Source organism: Echinops telfairi, unplaced genomic scaffold (genome assembly GCF_000313985.2).
Source record: "Echinops telfairi isolate 266 unplaced genomic scaffold, ASM31398v2 ScPeMD7_7407;HRSCAF=8445, whole genome shotgun sequence".
Classification (NCBI taxonomy): Eukaryota; Metazoa; Chordata; class Mammalia; order Afrosoricida; family Tenrecidae; genus Echinops; species Echinops telfairi.
This window is the reverse complement of record NW_022111307.1, coordinates 8,353,546-8,373,284: the sequence shown is the minus strand read 5'-3', so window position 1 is coordinate 8,373,284 and position 19,739 is coordinate 8,353,546. Positions and strand designations below refer to the sequence as shown.

Below are 19,739 nucleotides of genomic sequence, written 5' to 3'. Positions count from 1 at the left end.
TCCCGCTATTGCCACTCTCACCACTGGTCCTGAAGGGATCATCTGTCCTGGATTCCCTGTGTTTCCAGTTCCTATCTGTACCAGTGTACATCCTCTGGTCTAGCCGGATCTGTAAGGTAGAATTGGGGTCATGATAGTGGCAGGGAGGGAGGGGGGGGAGGGAGTGAGGAAGCATTCAAGAACTAGAAGAAAGTTGTATGTTTCATCGTTGCTATACTGTACCCTGACTGGCTTGTCTCGTCCCCACAACCCTTCTGTAAGGGATGTCCAGTTGCCAACAGATGGGTCTTGGGTTCCCAATCTGCACTCCCCATCATTCACAATGATATGATTTTTTTATTCTTTGATGCCTGATACCTGATCCCTTCAACACCTCGTGATCACACAGTCTGGTGTGCTTCTTCCATGTGGGCTTTGTTGTTTCTCAGCTAGATGGCTGCTTGTTTATCTTCAAGCCTCCAAGACCCCAGACACTATATCTTTTGATAGCCAGGCACCATCAGCTTTCTTCACAACATTTGTTTATGCACCCATTTTTTCTTCAGCAGTTGTGTTGGGAAGATGAGCATCATGGAATGCCAGGTTAATAGACCAAAGTGTTCTTGCATTGAGGGAGTACTTGACTGGTGGCCCAATGTCCATCTGCTACCTCATTACTAAACTTATAAATATATGCACAAAGATCTATCATCATCATATATAAATATATTTACATATGTACATGCCTGTATTTAGACCTCTATAAATTACCTTTGCCTCCTATTCCTTTCCTCTATTTTCTTTGAATTTCCTCTTGTCTCACTATCATGTTCAGCTTTCATTTGGGTTTCAGTAATTCCTCTTGGTTACATTGCCCTTGATCAATCCCTACCAGGCCTCTTACACCCTCCTTGCCACTGGTTTTGGATCACTTGTTCCCTTGTCCCTGGGTTGGTTAACACCACTTCGTTTCCCCCTACCTCCCCCTCTCCCATCTCCCTCCCCATCCCACCCCAACCATCAGTCCCATTGTTTTCTCCTCCAGCTTATCTTATCTAGATAGTCCTGCAGAGATAATAATATGCACACAAAATAGGGCAGAGCAAAACAAATCGACAAAAGAAAACAAAACAATGACAACAACAACAAAAAACAATGGCAAAAAAAAAAAAGAAAAGCCTGTAAATAGTTCAAGATCTGTTTGTTGATCTTTAGGAGTGTTTTCTGGTGGAGTCTGATGGGGTGCCACACCCTGGCCCCAAAGTCTATTTTTGGTATTCCTTCGGGACTTCCTGGCTCTGCTCTCCTTGCTGTTCTCTTGCACACCCTGATTGTTTTGCTTCGGTGTGGTGGGGGCTCCAATTATCAAATACACACACACACATTCAAAAGGTTGGAGTGAACCTTTTGCAGGTTGTTTGGAGTGAAGGGGTGAAAGAGAACTCTGAATTTTCTATATGATATCTGAAAAATAAATCTAAAGTTGCTCTTAAACATACCAGTATTTTTCAAAGCACATTATAAGCCGATACAATCATCCGAGAAGGAGAAAGAGCTGGTGACCGGCTTGGTGAAGATTACAGCCGAGGAAACCATAGAGCAGTGATTCTCAACCTGTGGGTCACAACCCGTTTGGGGTGTCGAATGACCTCTTCACAGGGGTCGCCTAATACATCCTGCATATCAGATATTTACATTATGATTCATAACAGAGCAAAATGACAGTTTTGAAGTAGCAACAAAAATAATTTTATGGTTGGGGGGTCACCACACCATGAAGGACTGTATTAAAGGGTTGCGTGAGGCATTAGGAAGGTTGAGAACCACTGCTCTAAAGGCACTTACAAACCTGCATTCCATTGTGATGTTCAAACAAATGACCTCAGGCCAGACTGAGGCGGGTTGGAGGGTGGGGGCAATGCCCTCGGGCAAAGTGTTGTGGGGACAGTTCTGCTTAACTGAGGTGCTGGGAGCCTGTCTATTTCAAGAGCAGCGGTACTGCATCACCTGGAGTGGCTGAGTCAACATCACTTGAAGGCACCCAATAAAAACATGAAAAGATTTTTTTTAATTAGATTTTTACTCTCTAGAAAAAAATAAAATTGCCAAGACTTACTTGCCGGTGTTGGGATCATTTTTAAAACTACAATGTCTTAAGTTGAGTATAAAAAAGGAGACACCACTCCCTCCATCCCCCTAATTTTTAGAAGGATTGCAGCAGGGTGGAGTAAGTGCATGTACCACCTGGTAGCAAGGACAACCAGGACATGCCTTCTCAGTGATGTGCCGGAGGGACTTTAAATGGCCTTCAGTACTGCTCCAGCCTCAAGGACTTCCATGTCCTCCTCTTCAAACAGGCCTAGCCAAGGACTAGGGTCGGGGTATTCCTCCTGTGACAGTCTCTTGTCACCAGGGGTGCTTGCCAGAGAGGTGAGTAATGCTACCTGACACCTGTATTATTCAAAGCTTGGCCTTCAGGTGTGGCCTGTGGTCTTTTAAGGTCAACAGCATCACTAAGTTTCCAGAGAAGAGCCAAGCAGAAGAAAATGGAAAGAGGTTGGCCCCATGAGAAAGGATTCCTCTTCAGCCTCATTCTCCACCTTGTGCTTCAAGGTAAGCTAGGATGAGAGCAAGAGCAAAAGCAACCTGTACATTCAGGCCAAGTTTTATTATTCCCAGACGGCCAGGGGCTGGATGTTTGTGCTGGTCAGAAACAGCACCATCAGTGTTGCACCTCTTCTGAGGGGCCTAACAATTAGTCCATTTTCTCTATCTGCATCTCTACTTTCCATATTTCTGTTGACCTCTTCTTCTCTCTCTCTCTCTCTCTCTCTCTCTCTCTCTCTGTCTCTCTCTCTTGGCACGTAGTTCTATCTCCATAGTTCCTGCATATCAACTGTTTATAAATAAGAAGAAAACCATTCTGCCTCGGCTTTCTTGAAGCCAAATGACATGAGCCAGAGAAGATGCTGAGGGGAAAGCGGCGGAGGAGAAGATCGACAGGGAAAGAGGGAAACGCTTCCGTTATGCTGTTTCCCACTTGTCGGTGTTTCTCTTGTGCACTGCAGAGGAGTCAGGAGGAACAGTCTGATGAAACGAAGACCCTGCCAGCAGATGCCAGCAGCTCCTTCTCGGTTTTGGCTCTAAGACTGGCTCAAGTCTGGGCAGGCGTTGGGTGCTAGCTGGGTCTTGAGGGACGCTCGCTTTAAAAGAGGAGGTCAGGGTGAGGACTGAGTTTTAAAAGAGCCCGGGCAGACCATGACTAAACATGCATGAAATCACAAAACCAAGCTTCTTCCTTGAGGGTCCCCATTTTTCACGCGACTTCCCGCCTCGCGGATTTATGATCACCTATGATGTCCGAATGCAGGGAGGAGGGTGCGATTGCTGAGCTTGTCGGTGACATGACCCAGATGGCTCAAGGACGTTGGTGAACAAGGGAAGGCCATTGAGTGGAGAGGGTTGTGGTGAGGTTGTCAAAGACATCGCAGGACGTGGTAAAGTGGTGGTCAGGGCTGAGTTTGCATTCACATTTGGACAAGTTTTGCATGGGGGCAGAGACAATGGACTCGAAGACCGAGCCCGGACTCAGCTCACCTCACCAACTTCCACCATTTGCCTACCAGACCAGTCCGTCCTCCCTGACCCAGAAGAGAGGGGCTCACGTGTTTCTCTAGGTGGCCACTGTGTACTTGCAGAAACACCCCCAGTCCCGCCACACACTCCTCACAGAGGCCCTGGTCCTCTCACAGGCTTTCTGCTCTCGACAGGAAGAGGGGACACCAGCATCAACTGCTCAGGGTTTGACCGGCATGGAGTGGACCCTGCTGCCTTCCAAGCCGTGTTTGCCAGAAAGGCCTTCCGCCCCGTCCTCAACTGCAGCAGCCCCACGCATGTCAACATCTCCTTCACCCTTTCTGCCATCCTAGAAGTGGTGAGTCCTGACCCCACAAGGCTCTAGGGGTGAGCAGTGGGCACCTGTGGGATTTCATAAAATACACGCTTCATCCTGTGGGATGGCAAGACACGAAGAGGAATGTTGCTGTGACACTTCTCTAGGTGAAATGTGCCCCTTTTGGAAAGACTCCACAAGAAACCCATTTCCAGTGGAAACCTCAGAGTGGGGTGTGTGTGTGTGTGTGTGTGTGTGTGTGTTCACTCACATTTTCCATACATCCTGGGTTGTTTTGTTTTTGTAGTGGTTTGTGATTGTGAACCTGAATTGTCCTATGGAATAGCCTTGGAAGTGAGTAAGAGAGGGAGCATGGCGTTAATGCTCTTGGATAGAAATTGTTTTTTGTGTTTGTTTTTTTCAGGATGCCCACCTTCAGCTGATGACCTCATTCCTGTGGCTAAATGTGGTATGGTGGGCTCGGTGTCCCCTTGACCTTATACTTTACTCTTCCACTCCTGGGCTCAGTTTTGCAGATGACATTGGCTAACGCTGAGAATGCCCACAGTTAGACCAGTCGAAACAGTTTCAGCCCGATGCTGAGAGCACAAGTGTCTAGATCATGCTGCTCGTTTCAGAAGGCAGAGATGAGACAGGGAAACTGTGGACAGACCAAGGTAAGGGAAGCCAGTATTTACGTGGCTCCTTCCCAAGGCATTCATAGCCAAGGGCTCCCTTGAAAACAAGAGAGAGAAGTTGAGGCACGTAAGCTCTTTGTTCGTGATCCTGTGACAGCCAGGACTAGCGAGGGCGTGGGAGAATAAAGAACTGTGGGTGGTTGTGGGGGGATACATGGGGGTAATGTGGAAAGTGCAGGAGATTGGACAAGATTCAAACAAGTTCCTTCCATCTGTTTATCCCACGCCCTGGTCTCCTGTAGATCTGGCACAATCCCTTCATGACGTGGAACCCAGAGGCGTGTGGGGGCATCAGGAAGCTTAGCATAGCCGCTGAGAACCTGTGGCTTCCAGACATCTTCATCGAAGAGTTGTGAGTATCAGGCCGTGAAAAGCAAGAAGGCCAGCCCCTCAGGGAAGGGCACGATGAAACCACTGGAGGCCACGCCAAGCCTCGACTTAGAAAAGAATACAATCTGACTTCACTCGCTTGCACAACTCCCACAATCCAGTGTTAAGTGGAAGCAGGAAGTCCTATGAGTAAAGGTGGCGTGCCAGAGCGTAGTGACCTGGGAGCAGAGAAAGGCCAAATCGGATGGGAAATGGCTCGGGCCTTCCTCCTCTTTCTTCTCACATACAGCATGGACGTGGATCAGACGCCTCCAGGCCTCATGGTGTATGTCACCAATGAAGGTCGAATCAAGTACGACAAGCCAATGCAGGTGATCAGCGTCTGCAAACTGGACATCTTCTATTTCCCTTTTGACCAACAGAACTGTACGCTTACCTTTGGGTCTTTTGTCTACACAGGTGAGTAAGGCTCCTTACACGCCTGTTGTTCACGTGTCAACTATCCAGTTATCCACCATTTCATATTTATGATGATAGTGAAAAAAGTCTACTATCCATCTCTTTTGTGCGTTAACAACGTAAGTCTGGCAATCATGAAAGCCGAAGTGTAAGACGAGAGTGACATTAGCTCTGACAGTTAAGGGTCTGGGTCAACTTGGCTGGGCGATGCTTCTCGGTGGGTGGCAGCCGTGTAGTGATGCCATTGGACAGTTAACCAATGATGTAGTCATTCTCCATTTTAGCAGAATGCCAGTTTTTGCATAATGACCTGGTTTGGGGCACCTGACCAGGTCGATAAGTGAGGAGTGGATATATGAGGAAAGGACAGAAAACGGAACCAGTGAGGGAATCGCACTTAAGGAATGTAGAGGCTTAAAACCAAACCACCTTCACTGCCGTCCAGGAGACTCGGACTCATAGTGACCCTAGCGGTCAGGGTAGAAGTGCCCTGAGACTGTCATTCTTTATGGGAGTAGCGAGCCATGCCTTTCTGTAGAGGAAACGTGGTGAGAAATCCAATAGTCTGGACCAGGGGGTGGGAAACCAGGAGAAGCTGAGTGGTCTTGGTCTCCTTTGCAGTGGAGAACATGGTCCTGGCCATGGAGAAGGACGTGCAGGAGATTTCAAACACATCGCTGAGCCTCATTCGGAGCCATGGGGAGTGGGTGCTTCTCAGTATCCACCAAAGAGCAAAGAAGATGGTTGTGGGCACCAACCAGTATGACCAGATCATTTTTCATGTGAGCTGCGGGGCCCCGGTTGTGGTCTTCTCCTAAGACTCATGGCTCAGGTCAACCGTTGGAAGTCAAACTCTTCCATCAGAAAGTCAGTTCCACAAAGAGCTGAGATTTTAGTCCCCACCGCCTTCTGGCTCATCTCCAGCACTTAGACTAGAACCTGGCAAATGGTTGGCACTCATTCAATCTTGTTGAATCAATCTTCCCTTGATGGAAGAAACCAAGATCGTATGTCCCTGGTTCACGGTGATGGTCAACCTCCTCAGGGCGATCAGATCTTTTAGTGGACAGGAACCGTAGCGGTTTTTGTTCTAAGATGGTGGAGGAAGTGATGAACTATTTGCCTTAAGGGTATGATGATTCCAAATCCTCCTGACTCCCAGATATCTGGCAGTGCCTTGCCTTGTTCCCCACCGAGCCAGCAGCAAAGTCACTAAAGATGAGATGGTGGTGAAGAAAGCAAGCTTTCTGCAGACAGTAGCGGCACGCAGTGGTGGTCGTCTGACTCTCAGGAGCACCAAAGTAAGGACAGAAAATGTAATTGCAGACCACTGGCACCACGGGCCAAGAAGGAATCAGATGCATTCTTCTATAAGGAGCATGGCTGAATCAAAGCTTCGGCGAGTAAGGTGCCTTAGGAGGGAGAGACAGGGAAAGGGAAGAGAGGTGGTGTCTCCTTGCTACACAATTGGGTCTGGTTCAAATCCCAATTCTTGCACTTACCTAGAGCAGGGGTCCTCAGACTTTTTAAACAGGGAGCCGGTTCACTGTCCCTCAGACCATTGGAGGGCTGGACTATTGTTTAAAAAAAAAAACTGTGAGCAAATTCCTATGCACACTGGATGAGTCGGCTGCTAAGCAGGACAGGCAGCGGTGGCAAAAACACCTGGCAGGCCAGGTAAATGTCCTCGGCGGGCCGCATGTGACCTGCGGGCCATAGGTTGAGGACCGCTGACCTAGAGAGTCAGCTTCCACTCTACTCCTCATTAGTCACTTGTCACTCTTTCCCCCCACCAGGTGGCCATCAGACGCAGGCCCAGTCTCTACGTCATCAACCTGCTGGTGCCCAGCAGCTTTCTGGTTGCCATCGATGCCCTCAGCTTCTACCTGCCGGCAGAGAGTGGAAACCGAGCCCCGTTCAAGATAACGCTTCTGCTGGGCTACAACGTCTTCCTGCTCATGATGAATGACTTACTGCCCGCCAGTGGCACCCCCCTCATCAGTATGCTCCCTCTAACCTTGAGGCAGTGACATGGGGCACAGCAAACTGAATGAGTTCAGGGAAGGGGACATATTGGACATACTGTGCCTGCCAGGGAGGGTTGGGCGGGGGTGGGGTGGGTCCTCAGTGGTGTCTGTGGCCCCCACACTGGCCTGCCTCCACCCCAGGTGTCTACTTTGCCCTGTGTCTGTCCCTGATGGTGCTCAGCCTGCTGGAGACGGTCTTCATCACCTACCTGCTGCACCTGGCCACCACCGAGCCCCCGCCCATGCCTGAGTGGTTCCACTCCCTGCTGCTGCTCTGCACCTGCCCGGGCAAGCGCTGCCCCACTGCACCCCACAAAGAACAGAAGGGCCTGGCTCTCACCCCCACCCACCTGCCTGGTAAGCAGGTGGAAGCCAGCACTGCCCTCACTGCCTCTTCTGATGTCTCCCCTCCTCTGCTCCTGCCTCGTTCCCCTCCGAGGGTGACCTTCCCAGCCATGGATGAGGCTCTCTCTGTCCTCTGCACAGGCCTGAAGGAGCCAGTGGAGTTGGTGGGGAAGATGCCCCGCTGTGGACAGGCAGAGCCAAAGGAGCACCCTGAATCAACAAGGGCTCAGCGGGAACACGAGGCCCAGGAGCAGCACTTGGTTGGCGTGTGGGTGCAGTTCAGCCACATGATGGACACCCTGCTCTTCCGCCTCTACCTGCTCTTCCTGGTCTCCTCCATCCTCACCGTCACCGTCCTCTGGACCACCTAAGCAGATGCTCACCTGCAAACTCTACCTGGAGCTTCTCCTGGCCTCCAGACACACCCCAGGTCCTTGGGCCAGTCTAATTTTTCACCCAGAGAGCTTTAGCAACAATTCCATCCTTCGGTCCGTCCCTCTGTGCATGTTCAGCGCAGACCCGGGTAGTTTCACACACCCTTAAAGTTAGGACCTGCTCCTGCAGCCCCTCCTTCCTCCTCACTTCTCCCATCAGTCCTCCTCCCTGCCGCCTCAGGGTTCAGGTTCCTGCAGCAGCTCTTCGATGGAATCACCTCAATAAACCACGTGGCAGAAAGCCCTGTCTCTTTCGTGCCTTCTATTATGGAGTTGACAGCCTTGGGATGCAGTACACTAGCCCCTGTGACCAAAGGCTTGTTCATAAGAAAACCTGAGCACAGGAAGGGATTGTATTAGAGCTTAAATTCTGAGCACAATGCTTGCAGAAGGCTAAGGTTAGCAGTGAAAAGTCCAAATCCATTTACAGAGTCCCCGCATGGATTAAGTCTCCATTAAATTTCTTTTGACTATGAACCAGGGATGTGAACAGTCTTGCCCTTAGACAGAGTGCACTGGGGAATGTCTGACTAACCCAGGGAGGAGCAGTTTCCCTTAGGTGCCTGCCTGGGTGTGCCCTTGGTGGAGAGTGCCGGACCGATGCCCAGGGTCATGAGTCATGCCCGGCTGCCTTCGCCAATCTGGTGAGTTCTCTTCCTAGGCCCATGCGCGTGGCCCAGTCACGGCCCCACTCTCACTTCTGCAGGTCCGCTGGTAACTGTGATTGATGGATCTGCTCCCATCGTGCTTTTGTGAGTTTCCTTTGCCCTCCGAGGTCCTTCATTAGCCTCTGAACCTCTCATCCCCTCGGATGCCATTCTGACCTTGTGTTAATGGCCTCCTTCATCCGAGTGATGTATCCTTGCCTTTGTCTCCTCTTTTGTCTGGTTTAAGACTTCATCAATGTTTTTTTACTTGTTATTTTTTAATAAGCCACATGGAGCCATGCCCTAAAATTATTTTTTTTAATCTTGAGACAGAGATTATCGTAGAAACTTCTTATCATAGAAACTTCTCATTACGCAAAGAAAGAAAGAAAGGTGTTCTGTTTTGTTTTGTGGTAGGTCTATAAGACAGTATGTGGAAGTGGAGGGTGGAGAGAAAAGGGACCAGAATTTATTACAAGGAAGGAATGATAATGAAATAGAGATTACCCAGGACTTGAGTTTCAGAAATGAATAACCCGACAGAACGAGGCCTCTTTCTCGGGAAGAGCGGAGCCTTTGGTTACAGTGAAGTCTGACATGCGACACATTCAACATTAAACCCTTGTAGCGTTCACATGATACTGTGTTACCGTTAACAGTGCCTGCATTGCAATTTCAGTTGGATCAACTCCACCCTTAATCATGCTATGAAAAGAACCTTAGGGAAGCACATTTGAAAACGGCCTCCACTTTCCTTAGAAGAAATTAAACTGCCTCCATCTGAACTGGACGAGGTCCCCTTCCTAGCATTTGCCTTGTGATTTTGAAAGGTTTCACCTACTGGCTAAACTCTTACGCTACCTGGGGGCCAACAGCAGTTCCACGCTATCTTCGTACATGGGACCTTTGACCTGATTTGTCCAATGCCCCAGGTTCAAAGCAGCACAGATTTGAGAGCCACTTAATCCCACTTCAAACATAACCTTTGCCTTTAGCAGCGATTTCTTTTCCTTTCTTCCATCTAGTCTGCTTTCTACCTGAAACCTACCCTTCCCGTTATAGCAGGTTAGGGACAGTCACAATCTTGTTCAGTAAACGATATTCTTCTGGTTCCTCCTCTTCTTCGCTCTTCCGTAAGCTCTTCTGGCCCCCTCCCTCTACCACTTGATGCTCAAGGCATGGCAACCTTGCTGGTGTCCATGAGAGGTACTGCTGCTGTCATGTGTGCCTTCAAGCTGACTCGGACTCGTAGCGACCCTGTAGGACAGAGTAGACTTGTTCCACTGGGTCCCTAAGGCCGAGGTGGCAGTTACATCATCTCCTGTCAACTTGTGCAAAGGGGTGGAGTCTAGCCTGTCAATCAGGTCATAGTCAATGAGGCCTCTGTGTGCGCATGGCCTTCTCCTGAGGATTCTGGGAACTCTTGCCTTCCTCCCTGGAGGCGGGACACACACTCTCGCTGCTTGACATGTTCCTGTTGACAAGCCACACGGAGCCATGCTAATGGAAGCCAGAGCCCTGGAGCTGGAGGAGCCACATGGAGACCTGCACCAGGGCTGAGACGCTTCCACTGCCACTGGATCCACCACTGGCCTGTGATCTTCCTGCATTTGGCATCATTGCATGTGCTGCATGATTCTAAAGAGGAATTTATGGACTAGTATTGGACATAGGGGCTAATATTGGACTTATGGACTTGATCTGGACTGGGCTGGGATGTTTTCTCAATATGCAATTGTTCTTCGATATAAAGCTCTCTCTTTTACACATATGCGTGTCTCTGGATTTGTTTCTCTAGTCCTCCCGGACTAGCACAGCTGTGATCTTTATAGGCACAGACCCCTAGCCCTTTTCCCCACAAAACACCCCCCTTTTCATTTAGCAGCCAAATGCTGTATCTTTGTGCCACCAGGACTCTTCATACGGACCTGCCCGAGGCCCCACCTACATGCTCACTGCCCCTGCAGCAGAAGCTCCCAGCTTCGTGTTGAGTTGCCAGGACCTTGCTCTGTGACTCAGGGTGGGGTCCACAGGAACCTGGTGTTTCGAGGCCAAACGGGCCCTGCATAGTTGAACCAGCCCCTTCACTCAGGCCTGTGGCCCCCCAACTAGAACTAAACTCGTGTCCCTCCCTCCCTCTTTCACAAGGCATTCTCAGGAGGCCTTGGGCTTCTCACTTTCCAGAACCCTGTCAGGCATGCTCCACCTTGCTACCGGCTGCGGAAGCCTGCCCACAGCATGCTATCTGCACCCGCACAATCTGGGTCAACTCCCATGCCTTGGCATTCACCTACGTGACTTAGGGACATTCACTTAAAATAAAATGTAAAAGGAAGTTTCGAAACTCACAGTTGGGTCTCCAGAAGGTGGATCCTCAGAAAAGACACACAATAGCAATCATAACCACCAAGAACGACTATGGAATCTCTACCAGGGCAGATATTTCTCTAAGTGCTTTGTATGAGTTGACACGTTTAATCCTGACAGCTATCCCATGAAGTAGGAGCTCCAGACTCATAGGCTCTTGCAGTCAAATGTGCTTGATTTTGTATTCGCTAACTTTGTACTCTAATGGAACCCTCCGATAGTTCACCCCTCCCCCACTCCTGGATTGCCCTTCTCCCTTCTGTGGGTCTGGGTTAGTCTGGGTAGACTAGCGAAACAAATCCATAGAAACTCATACATGTATAAGAAAGAGTTTTATATAAACGGTAATTGTACATTAAGAAAGCATCCCAACCCAGTCCAGTCCAAGCCCATAAGTCTGATATTAACCCATATGTCCGATACCACTCTATAAAGTCCTCTTCAGACTCAGGAAACACAGACAATGATGCCAAATGTAGGACAATCACTGGCCAGTGGGAGGGAAGTCTTGTGGATCCAGTAGCGTTGTAAGCATCTCATCCAGGGGTCTCTAGTTTCCAGAGCACGGGGTCTGTCAGCGTAGTGACATCTGTCTTGTCAGGAGAGTGTCTCTCAGGAAGTGAACCGTGAGAAAGAGTCTCTCTTGCATCTAATGAGAAAATCCAGGAAGTCCCAGAATTCTCAGGAGAAGGTCATGCCCATTGGCTTTGATCCGATTGATAGACTAGACTCCACCCCTTCTTCATTCTCAACCTTATCACATCCCCAGTTGTCACCAGATTATACAGCTACCACAGGGTCCCCATCTTCTACTTCCCTCAAGTCAATGCCCATCGACCACCCAGCCCATTTGTAGTGGAGTTCAACTTCTTAATACAGTTCTGCTCCCCATTTCTCTGTCTCTTCTGCCCAGTGATTGAGTGGAACCATGCAGAGAGGGAATTGGTCAGCTCCCTTTAGCACCCCACCCCCACTATAAACATGAGCCATCTTTGAAGCTGAAGCAGAGAAAGAAAAGCCCAGGCCCATTAGACGAGTCCATTCTAGATCTCTGTCTGAAGTGGTGGAGGCAGAGACCACAGGCACCAGAGACTGGCTCAGAGGCTGGGACAGAGCAAGAGGAGCAGCACTGAGCCGGTGACATGGAGGCAGACCCACAGGTAGGTTTCTTGGGCCATGGAGCAGAAACCAAGAGGCCATGTGGCGGAGAGGCTGGTGACCAGGGAGAGACTTGGCTGCTGGTGGAGGAGAAGCGTAGCTGGGGACCAGGGACTGCATCGGTGCTGTTTCCTCTCTTGGTTTGTGACAGCCCTCTAACGTCCCTGGTGGTTGAGTGGTTATGAGGTGTGCTGCTAAGTGTAAGGTCAGCAGTTCAAACCACCAGTGGCTCCTTGGGCGAAAGACAGGCAGAGTTACAGTCTCAGGAACTCAATGGGGGTTCTAGCCTTTCCTATAGGGGTGCTATGAATTGTCATAGACTCCATGTTGGCAGCAAGTTCAGTTTGGTTCAGTTCGGTTCAGTTATTCATGTCTCTAGTAAGCCCTCATCATGGTGAGTACTCGCCATAGGTCCTGTGTGGGCATTACAATGAAGTATCTAACCCCGCACAGAAGCAGAGGGCTATGGAGGTGTCACGGGTGGGTGTCAGATAGGCACAGAAAAGGAAACCAGAGGAGGGCAGATATGCAAACCCCACCCCCACCCCCGACGCCACCCCATTTACTGCACCATCGCTTTAAATCAAATAGGCTTTAGAATATAGACGTTTTTAGATTTTAAAAAGGATCCAATCGTGTCCATGTTACTCACCGTCCAGCTGGCGTCGCAGCAGCATCAAATCCTCAGTGTTAATATTTCTGCGGCGAAACCTATGCAGAGACGGAGTGTTGCTGCGGTGCAGAGGAGAGCTGCTCCAGGGGGTTTCCTGGCCATCGTCCCAACAGAGCCAGGTTGCCAGGCCTTTCTACAACTGAGCTGCTGGGGGTTCAAACCACCAGCTTGGAGGGGAAGAGCCAATATAAACCACTCGGACCACCTGGGCTCATAGTAGGTAGCAAAACAATAAGATCAGAAATCGCCTCACATCAGTTCAGCTCTCAAATTCTGTCACCAAATAATTTAGATTCTGTAACTGTGGTTTTGTGTTTACTATTCCCACTTGTGGCAGTTACATAATCTCCTGTCAACTTGTGAAGGGGTAGAGTTTAGCCTGTCAATCAGGTCGCAGCTTGATGACCTCATTTGAAGGCTCCAAGGAGATAAATAGCTCACTGGAGGCCAGATAGACACATTCTCTCTGCTTGTCTCCCTGCTAGGCATTCCTGTTGACAAGCCACATGGAACTACACCGATAGAGCCAGAGCCCTGGAGCTGGAGGAGCCACAGGGAGACCCACACCAGTGCTCAGATGCTTGTACTGCCACTGGATCCACAAGACTTTCCGCCCACTGGCCTGTGATCTTCCTGCATTCGGTGTCATTGCTTGTGTTGCGTGAGTCTGAAGAGGAATTTATAAACTGGCATCGGACATATGGGCTAATATCGGACTTAAGGACTTGATCTGGACTGGGCTGGGATGTTGTATAAGTCTGGGTTGACTAGAGAAACAAATCCAGAGAGACACTCATATGTGTATAAGAAAGAGCCTTATATAAAGAGTAATTTTTAAAAAATCAATCAAAAATCAAAAGAACAAAAAAAGTAATTGTACATTAAGAAAACATCCCAGCCCAGTCCAGATCAAGTCCATAAGTCCGATATTAGCCCATATGTCTGATACCAATCTATAAAGTCCTCTTCAGACTCATGAAACACATGCAATGATGCCGAATGTATGAAGATCACAGGCCAGTGAGCAGGAATCCTTGTGGATCCAGGGGCATTGTAAGCATCTTAGCGCTGGCAGGGGTCTCCATGTGACTTTTCCAGCTCAGGGCACTAGTGTAGCTCCATGTGTCCTGTCAGTTGCAATGTCTCCCAGGGAGTGGGCCTGTGTCCCACCTCCAGCAAACTATTTATCTCCTTAGCGCCTCCAGATGAGGTCATTAAGCTGCGACCTAATTGACAAGCTAAACTTCACCCCTTCACTCTTAATAGTCTCAAATTGACACCAGAATATGTAACTCCCACAGATGTTTTCTTAATATACAATAGCTCTTGTAAATAAAGCTCTTTCTTATATACATGAGTGCCTCTGAATTTGCTTCTCTAGTCACTCGGACTAACACACCACTTTATACATAGAGAGAATGAGACTCAGCGAGGGAAAGGGACAGTTAACTAGGGTTCCCTCAACTTCACACAGCTAGTTCAGTGACAGAGATGCAGCCTGAACCTAGGCAGGTTGAGCTTAGACTAGATCAGTGGTTCTCAATCTTCCTAATGCCTCGACCCTTTAATACAGTTCCTCATGTTGTGGTGATCCCCCTAACCATAAAATTATTTCCATTGCTATTTCGTAACCGTAATCTTGCTATGGTTATGAATTGGGCGACCCCTGTGAAAGGGTCATTCGACCCCCAAAGGGGTCATGACCCACAGGTTGAGAACTGCTGGACTAGATGCTTAACCTCTCTGTGTTCACTCAAAACATTTTCATTGCCATCGAGTTGATGCCAACTTACGGCCACCCTGCCTGTGGGTCTCTAAGACTAACTCTTTAGGGGAGTAGAAAGCCTTGTCTTTTTCCTGAGGAGCAGCTGATGGCTTTGAACCGCTGACCTTATGATTAGCAGGCCAACGCATAACCACGATGCCACCAGGGCTCCACCTCTCTATACAACGCCTTCTAAAGTGAGGACCAGCACCACACAGGCTCTCTCAGAGCCCCGTATTGAGGCGTCCATACCATTTCAAGTCTTCATCCACTCATCCTCCGGGAGAATTCAACTAGCAGGAGCATTTGCGTCACTGAGGAAGAACAATTCAGGACAGGAGTTGGCCAGGCCATTGAACAGTGCATGCAGACATTATGGAACTGGTGAATGTTCTGCTGTGCATACTTTCAGCCACAATTTTAAAAAAAGAAGGGGGGCAGACAACAGGAAAAGCAAGATCCCAACCAGGGTCCTGAAACAATTGTCGGTTCCTTTTACTCCCTCCAGCTCCGGCCTTGGAATCCCCAGACTGTGCTTTCCCTTCAAGGAGCGTGTGTTTCCAACCTGAATTCCGATCCAAGGCTGCCTCTCCTCTGAAAACCCCAGAATCATCCTGACAGACAGGAGGGGGGTGGGGTAACAAGGAGCTCGCAGCCCAGATAAGTGGTGATTCCAAGAAGGTATGTTGCTATGAAGGAGCCCTAGTGTTTGCCATGAGCTAAGCATTGGCTTGCTAACGGCAAGGCTGGTTGTTCAAACCGACCAGGTACAGCACAGAGGATAGATGAGGCTGTCTGCTCCCATAAAGAGTGGCAGTCTTGGAACCCCTACGGAGCAGTTGTCTTCTGTCCGACAGCATCAGAATTGACCAGATGGCAGTGAGCACGGGGTTATGAGGCTGGAGCTTCCGGACTAACTCAGACTGGGAAGAAAGGCCTGTCTTTCTATGTCTGAAAATTAGTCCATGAAACCCTAGGAGTGACCGTGGTCCGATCCACAACCGATCGTGGGGCTGCCACAGGACCAGGCAGCATTTCAGACCATTGTGCTCGGGGCTGATTCAATGGCAGGTTGCAGCAACAGCCATCTGAGCAACCCATTGCCCTGCTGTGTTCCCTACACATTGCTTTTTGGGTGTGTTACTGATTTAGACTCCACTGTCAGGTGCTGTTGGCTCTTCCCCTTCTGTTCCCTGTCCTGAGACAGTCCTCTCGGCTAGACACTCACTCGTCCAGTCTCTCAATTACCTAGCTCGTGGGGGGTTCTGAAATTCTTGAAGATCAGTTTTGATTGTTTTCCTCCCTCATCTTCCGTGCATATTTCCCTGCTTATTCCCTTCACTGGAGAGAGGCGGGGCTTCCTACTCCTGTCCAGAGTTATAGTCTCGGCACCCTCAGGGCCAAGTCTACCCTGTGCTGTCGGGTTGCTGTGAGTCAGAACTGACTCAATGGCAGTGGGTGAGTGAGTGAGCAATTCCCTTCACATTTTTTCCCCTACACATGTATCCTTTAATATTATTTGAATAGAAGATGTGCAACTTATCTGTTTTGCACCTGGATTAAGGTTCTATACTTCCTTTCAGGGAAAAGACACTCTTGTTACAATCAATACCTTGATTGCATCAGGCATGTTTGGACATATGTTGCCTTCATTCATTTCTAGACATTTACTTTCTGTTGAGCCCTTGGTATCAGCTTTCTTTTTTTTTTGAACATGTGATCTAAACAGAACGGATGGTCACACAGAACTTCGGAGATTGGAGCTCAGCCAGAAAACTAAATACTTATTACTGGTTGTTGATTTATCGTCCACCTACCAGAGGATCATCTGATTGACACATTTTGCCCTAGTGACTTTCCGTCTGAGTGACTTCGCAAGGTAATTTATGGCCTTTCTAGAAAACTCTGCTGATCACAGGATCACTGGGCCCAGCCCACGTTCCCATCTGATGCCCTGTTTCCACCTGCCAGCTCCTTACCACGCCCATTCATCTGCAGTGCTCTTCTGCAGTGCCTGAATATATTGTTGTTCACATTCTCGTTCCTTAAACCCTGATGAAAACATATTTCTGCAGGCTTTCAACGTTCCAACGCTGACTCCGGGCGACCCCGTGTGTTCCAGAGGAGAGTCGTGCTCCGAGGGTTTCCAGTAGCTGTGATCCTGCAGAAGCAGACTGCCAGGCCTTTTCCTGGAGGTCCCTCAGGGGGGATTCCAGCCCGCGGGTCTTTCAGTAAATAGCCAACTGCTTAACTGTGTGCATGCGCCAAAGACTCCGGTTAGCCTGACAGGAATGTATCTGTAAGGAGCCCTCATGGCAGAGTGGGTTATGTGTTGGATGGCTAATCCCAAGGTGAGCCCTTTGAACCCATCAGCCCCTCGGAGGAAGAAAGAAGAAACGACTTGCTGCTCCCACAGAGACTGGCAGCCTGGGAAACCCACTGGGGCAGTTCTGCGCAATCTCTCAGGATGGCGGTGAGTCAGCATTTTTGTTTTGACCTTTGCTATGAATGTCCTTGATGAGGTCTTCCTGGGTCATTCACTTGGCATCAGTTCTTCTGTGGAGCAGAAAAGCACGGGTCTTATATGGAGACTTCGGACCCCAAGGCCCTGGTTTCTCATGACAGCTGGGTAACCTTGAACAAGCCACTGACCTTCACTCGTTGGCATGTCCTTTGAAAGCTGGAGCTAATCACAAGATCGAGTTCTTTTACAAAGGCCGTTGTTTTTGAAGTCACAGATAAGCTTACCCAGACAAAACAGGGAGCTGGGACACACTAGAGCAGCGGTTCTCAACCTTCCTCACGCCGCGACCCTTTCATACAGTTCCTCACGTGGTGGTGAACCCCCAACCATAACATTATTTTCTTTTTTCTTTTAAATCATTTTATTGGGGGGCTCGTACAATTCGTATCACACTCCATACATACATCCATTGTGTCAAGCACATTTGTACATTTCTTGCCATCATCATTCTCAAAACATTTGCTTTCTACTTGAGCCCTTGGTATCAGCTCCTCATTTCCCCCCTCTCTCCCCTTCTTCCCCCTCCCTCATGAACCCTGCATAATTCATAAATTATTATTATTTTGTCATATCCTACACTGTATGGCGTCTCCCTTTACCCACTTTTCTGTTGTCCATCCCCCAGGGAGGAGGTTATATGTAGATCCTTGTAATCGGTTCCTCCTTTCTATCCCACCTTCCCTCCACCCTCCCGGTATCGCCACTCTCAGCACTGGTCCTGAAGAGATCATCTGTCCTGGATTCCCTGTGTTTCTAGTTCCTATCTGTACCAGTGTACATCCTGTGGTCTAGCCATATTTGTAAGGTAGAATTGGGATCATGATAGTGGGGGGAGGAAGCATTTAGGAACTAAATGAAGATTGCATGTTTCATCGTTGCCACCCTGCACCCTGACTTGCTCATCTCCTCCCCACAACCCTTCAGGAAGGGGGTGTCCAGTTGCCTACAGATGGGCTTTGGGTCTCCACTCTGCACTCACCCTCATTTATAACGATACGTTTTTTTGTTCTTTGATGCCTGATACCTGATCCCTTCGATGCCTCCTGGTCACACAGGCTGGTGTGCTTCTTCCATGTGAGCTTTGTTTCTTCTGAGCTAGATGGCTGCTTGTTTATCTTTAAGCCTTTAAGACCCCAGACGCTATCTCTTGATAACCACGTAACATTCTTTTCATTGCTACTTCATCACTGTCATTTTGTTACTGTTATGAATCAGGTGACTCCTTAGAAAGGGTCCTGACCCGCAGGTTGAGAACCACTGCACTAGACAGTACCTCTTTGTCATGTGGGTTGAGGCCTCGCATGGAAAAGGGATGTCTAGGTGGGAGGCATGAGACGTGAATGAGTTCAACTTTCTAGTTCAGCCTCCGCATTTGGTAGAGGAGAAAAGGGAAGGGGTGGTGTGGGGGGTGTGGGGTTATGAGGGTTCAAAAGAGCCTGGGAGCAAAGTTTACCTGGGCCTGGGAAGGTGGCAGGGACAGGTGAAAACTTGCCCACGTGATTCCTTTCCCAGAGGCCTCTCAGGAATCCCAGGCCCCGCAGCTGCCCAACCTCACCTAGTGACCCCTTTGTGGCTGCCTCCTTGAGCCCTGGCTAGTGACCCCTGACGTGACTGCTATCCCTCTGGGATGCACAACGGTGGCCCTGGCACCCCCTTCCACCATCTACCTCGGCCCTTGCTAGATGATAGCTCAGTGAGGGGGCGTGGGAACGTTCGTAGAAACAGAACCAAAAGGTACTGTGTTTTCTTCCATGAATGTTTTAAAGGCCCCTCACATTTCCAAATCGGATCCCTAAGATTCCCCAAGGAACTGGGCCAATCGGGGTGTCCTCGCCTTCTTAGAACACAGTGGGGAGACAGCTGCTGCCCCTGCCATTTCTGCAGACAGGAAGGCTGCCTAATGCTCTCCTCCCACAGATCCAAGGGGATGCCTCCAACATGCAGATCCGAGAAAGCCGGGCCTCAGCAGGACCCAGAGCATCTCTGCCACGAGCTCCCAAGGCCCCGCCCCTCAGCATCTGACCTCTCAGGATGCCCTGATTTGGACTCCTTAGGCATTCCTACTTCCCAGGAGGCCCCAGTCAGAATTAGCGGAACTGTCCCCACGGGGGCCTCTGTGGGACTGAGGAAGGGATCAGACAGACAAGTCAGGACTTCCCCTTGTGTCAGGGGAGAGTGAGATCACAAGCCGGCCATCCTAGGCCCTGCTGGCTGATCTGGGCAGAAGCGCCCCTGAGCCTCTGCTCCCGTGGGCTCCTAAATTCAGTGTCTGTGCTCCTGGCCCTCCTGCAGAAGCCTTGGTCCAACCTGCCTGCTGATTCCCCAGAGAACAGTCCAGGGGATACCACACAGCTGATGCCAGGGGCTTAAGTGGAGAGCAAATGTTTTGAGAATGATGAGGGCAATGAATGTACAAATGTGCTTTACACAATTGATGTATG

At 49.4% G+C, this 19,739-nt stretch overlaps 1 protein-coding gene across 2 annotated transcripts; it reads left to right on the top strand.

Annotated features, from left to right (window-relative positions):
- The first annotated feature begins 2,525 nt into the window (after positions 1–2,525).
- LOC101648712 (5-hydroxytryptamine receptor 3C) lies at positions 2,526–8,101 on the top strand. Of its 2 annotated transcripts, XM_004713478.1 has the most exons (9): positions 2,526–2,592; positions 3,750–3,913; positions 4,296–4,340; positions 4,812–4,921; positions 5,189–5,358; positions 5,980–6,140; positions 7,155–7,359; positions 7,527–7,742; positions 7,872–8,101. In XM_004713478.1, the coding sequence occupies exons 1-9, from the start codon at positions 2,526–2,528 to the stop codon at positions 8,099–8,101; spliced, it is 1,368 nt and encodes a 455-aa protein (XP_004713535.1). The 2 variants fall into 2 exon arrangements, with proteins under 2 accessions (XP_004713535.1, XP_030743207.1); XM_030887347.1 differs by lacking the exon at positions 4,296–4,340.
- Positions 8,102–19,739: the final 11,638 nt, after the last annotated feature.

Coding starts and splice junctions, on each gene's coding strand:
- LOC101648712 (XM_004713478.1), top strand. CDS start 2,526: ATGGAAAGAGGTTGGCCCCATGAGAAAGGATTCCTCTTCAGCCTCATT. Junction 4,922..5,188: donor GACATCTTCATCGAAGAGTT/GTGAGTATCAGG, acceptor TCTCACATACAG/CATGGACGTGGATCAGACGC. Junction 7,360..7,526: donor CAGTGGCACCCCCCTCATCA/GTATGCTCCCTC, acceptor CCTCCACCCCAG/GTGTCTACTTTGCCCTGTGT.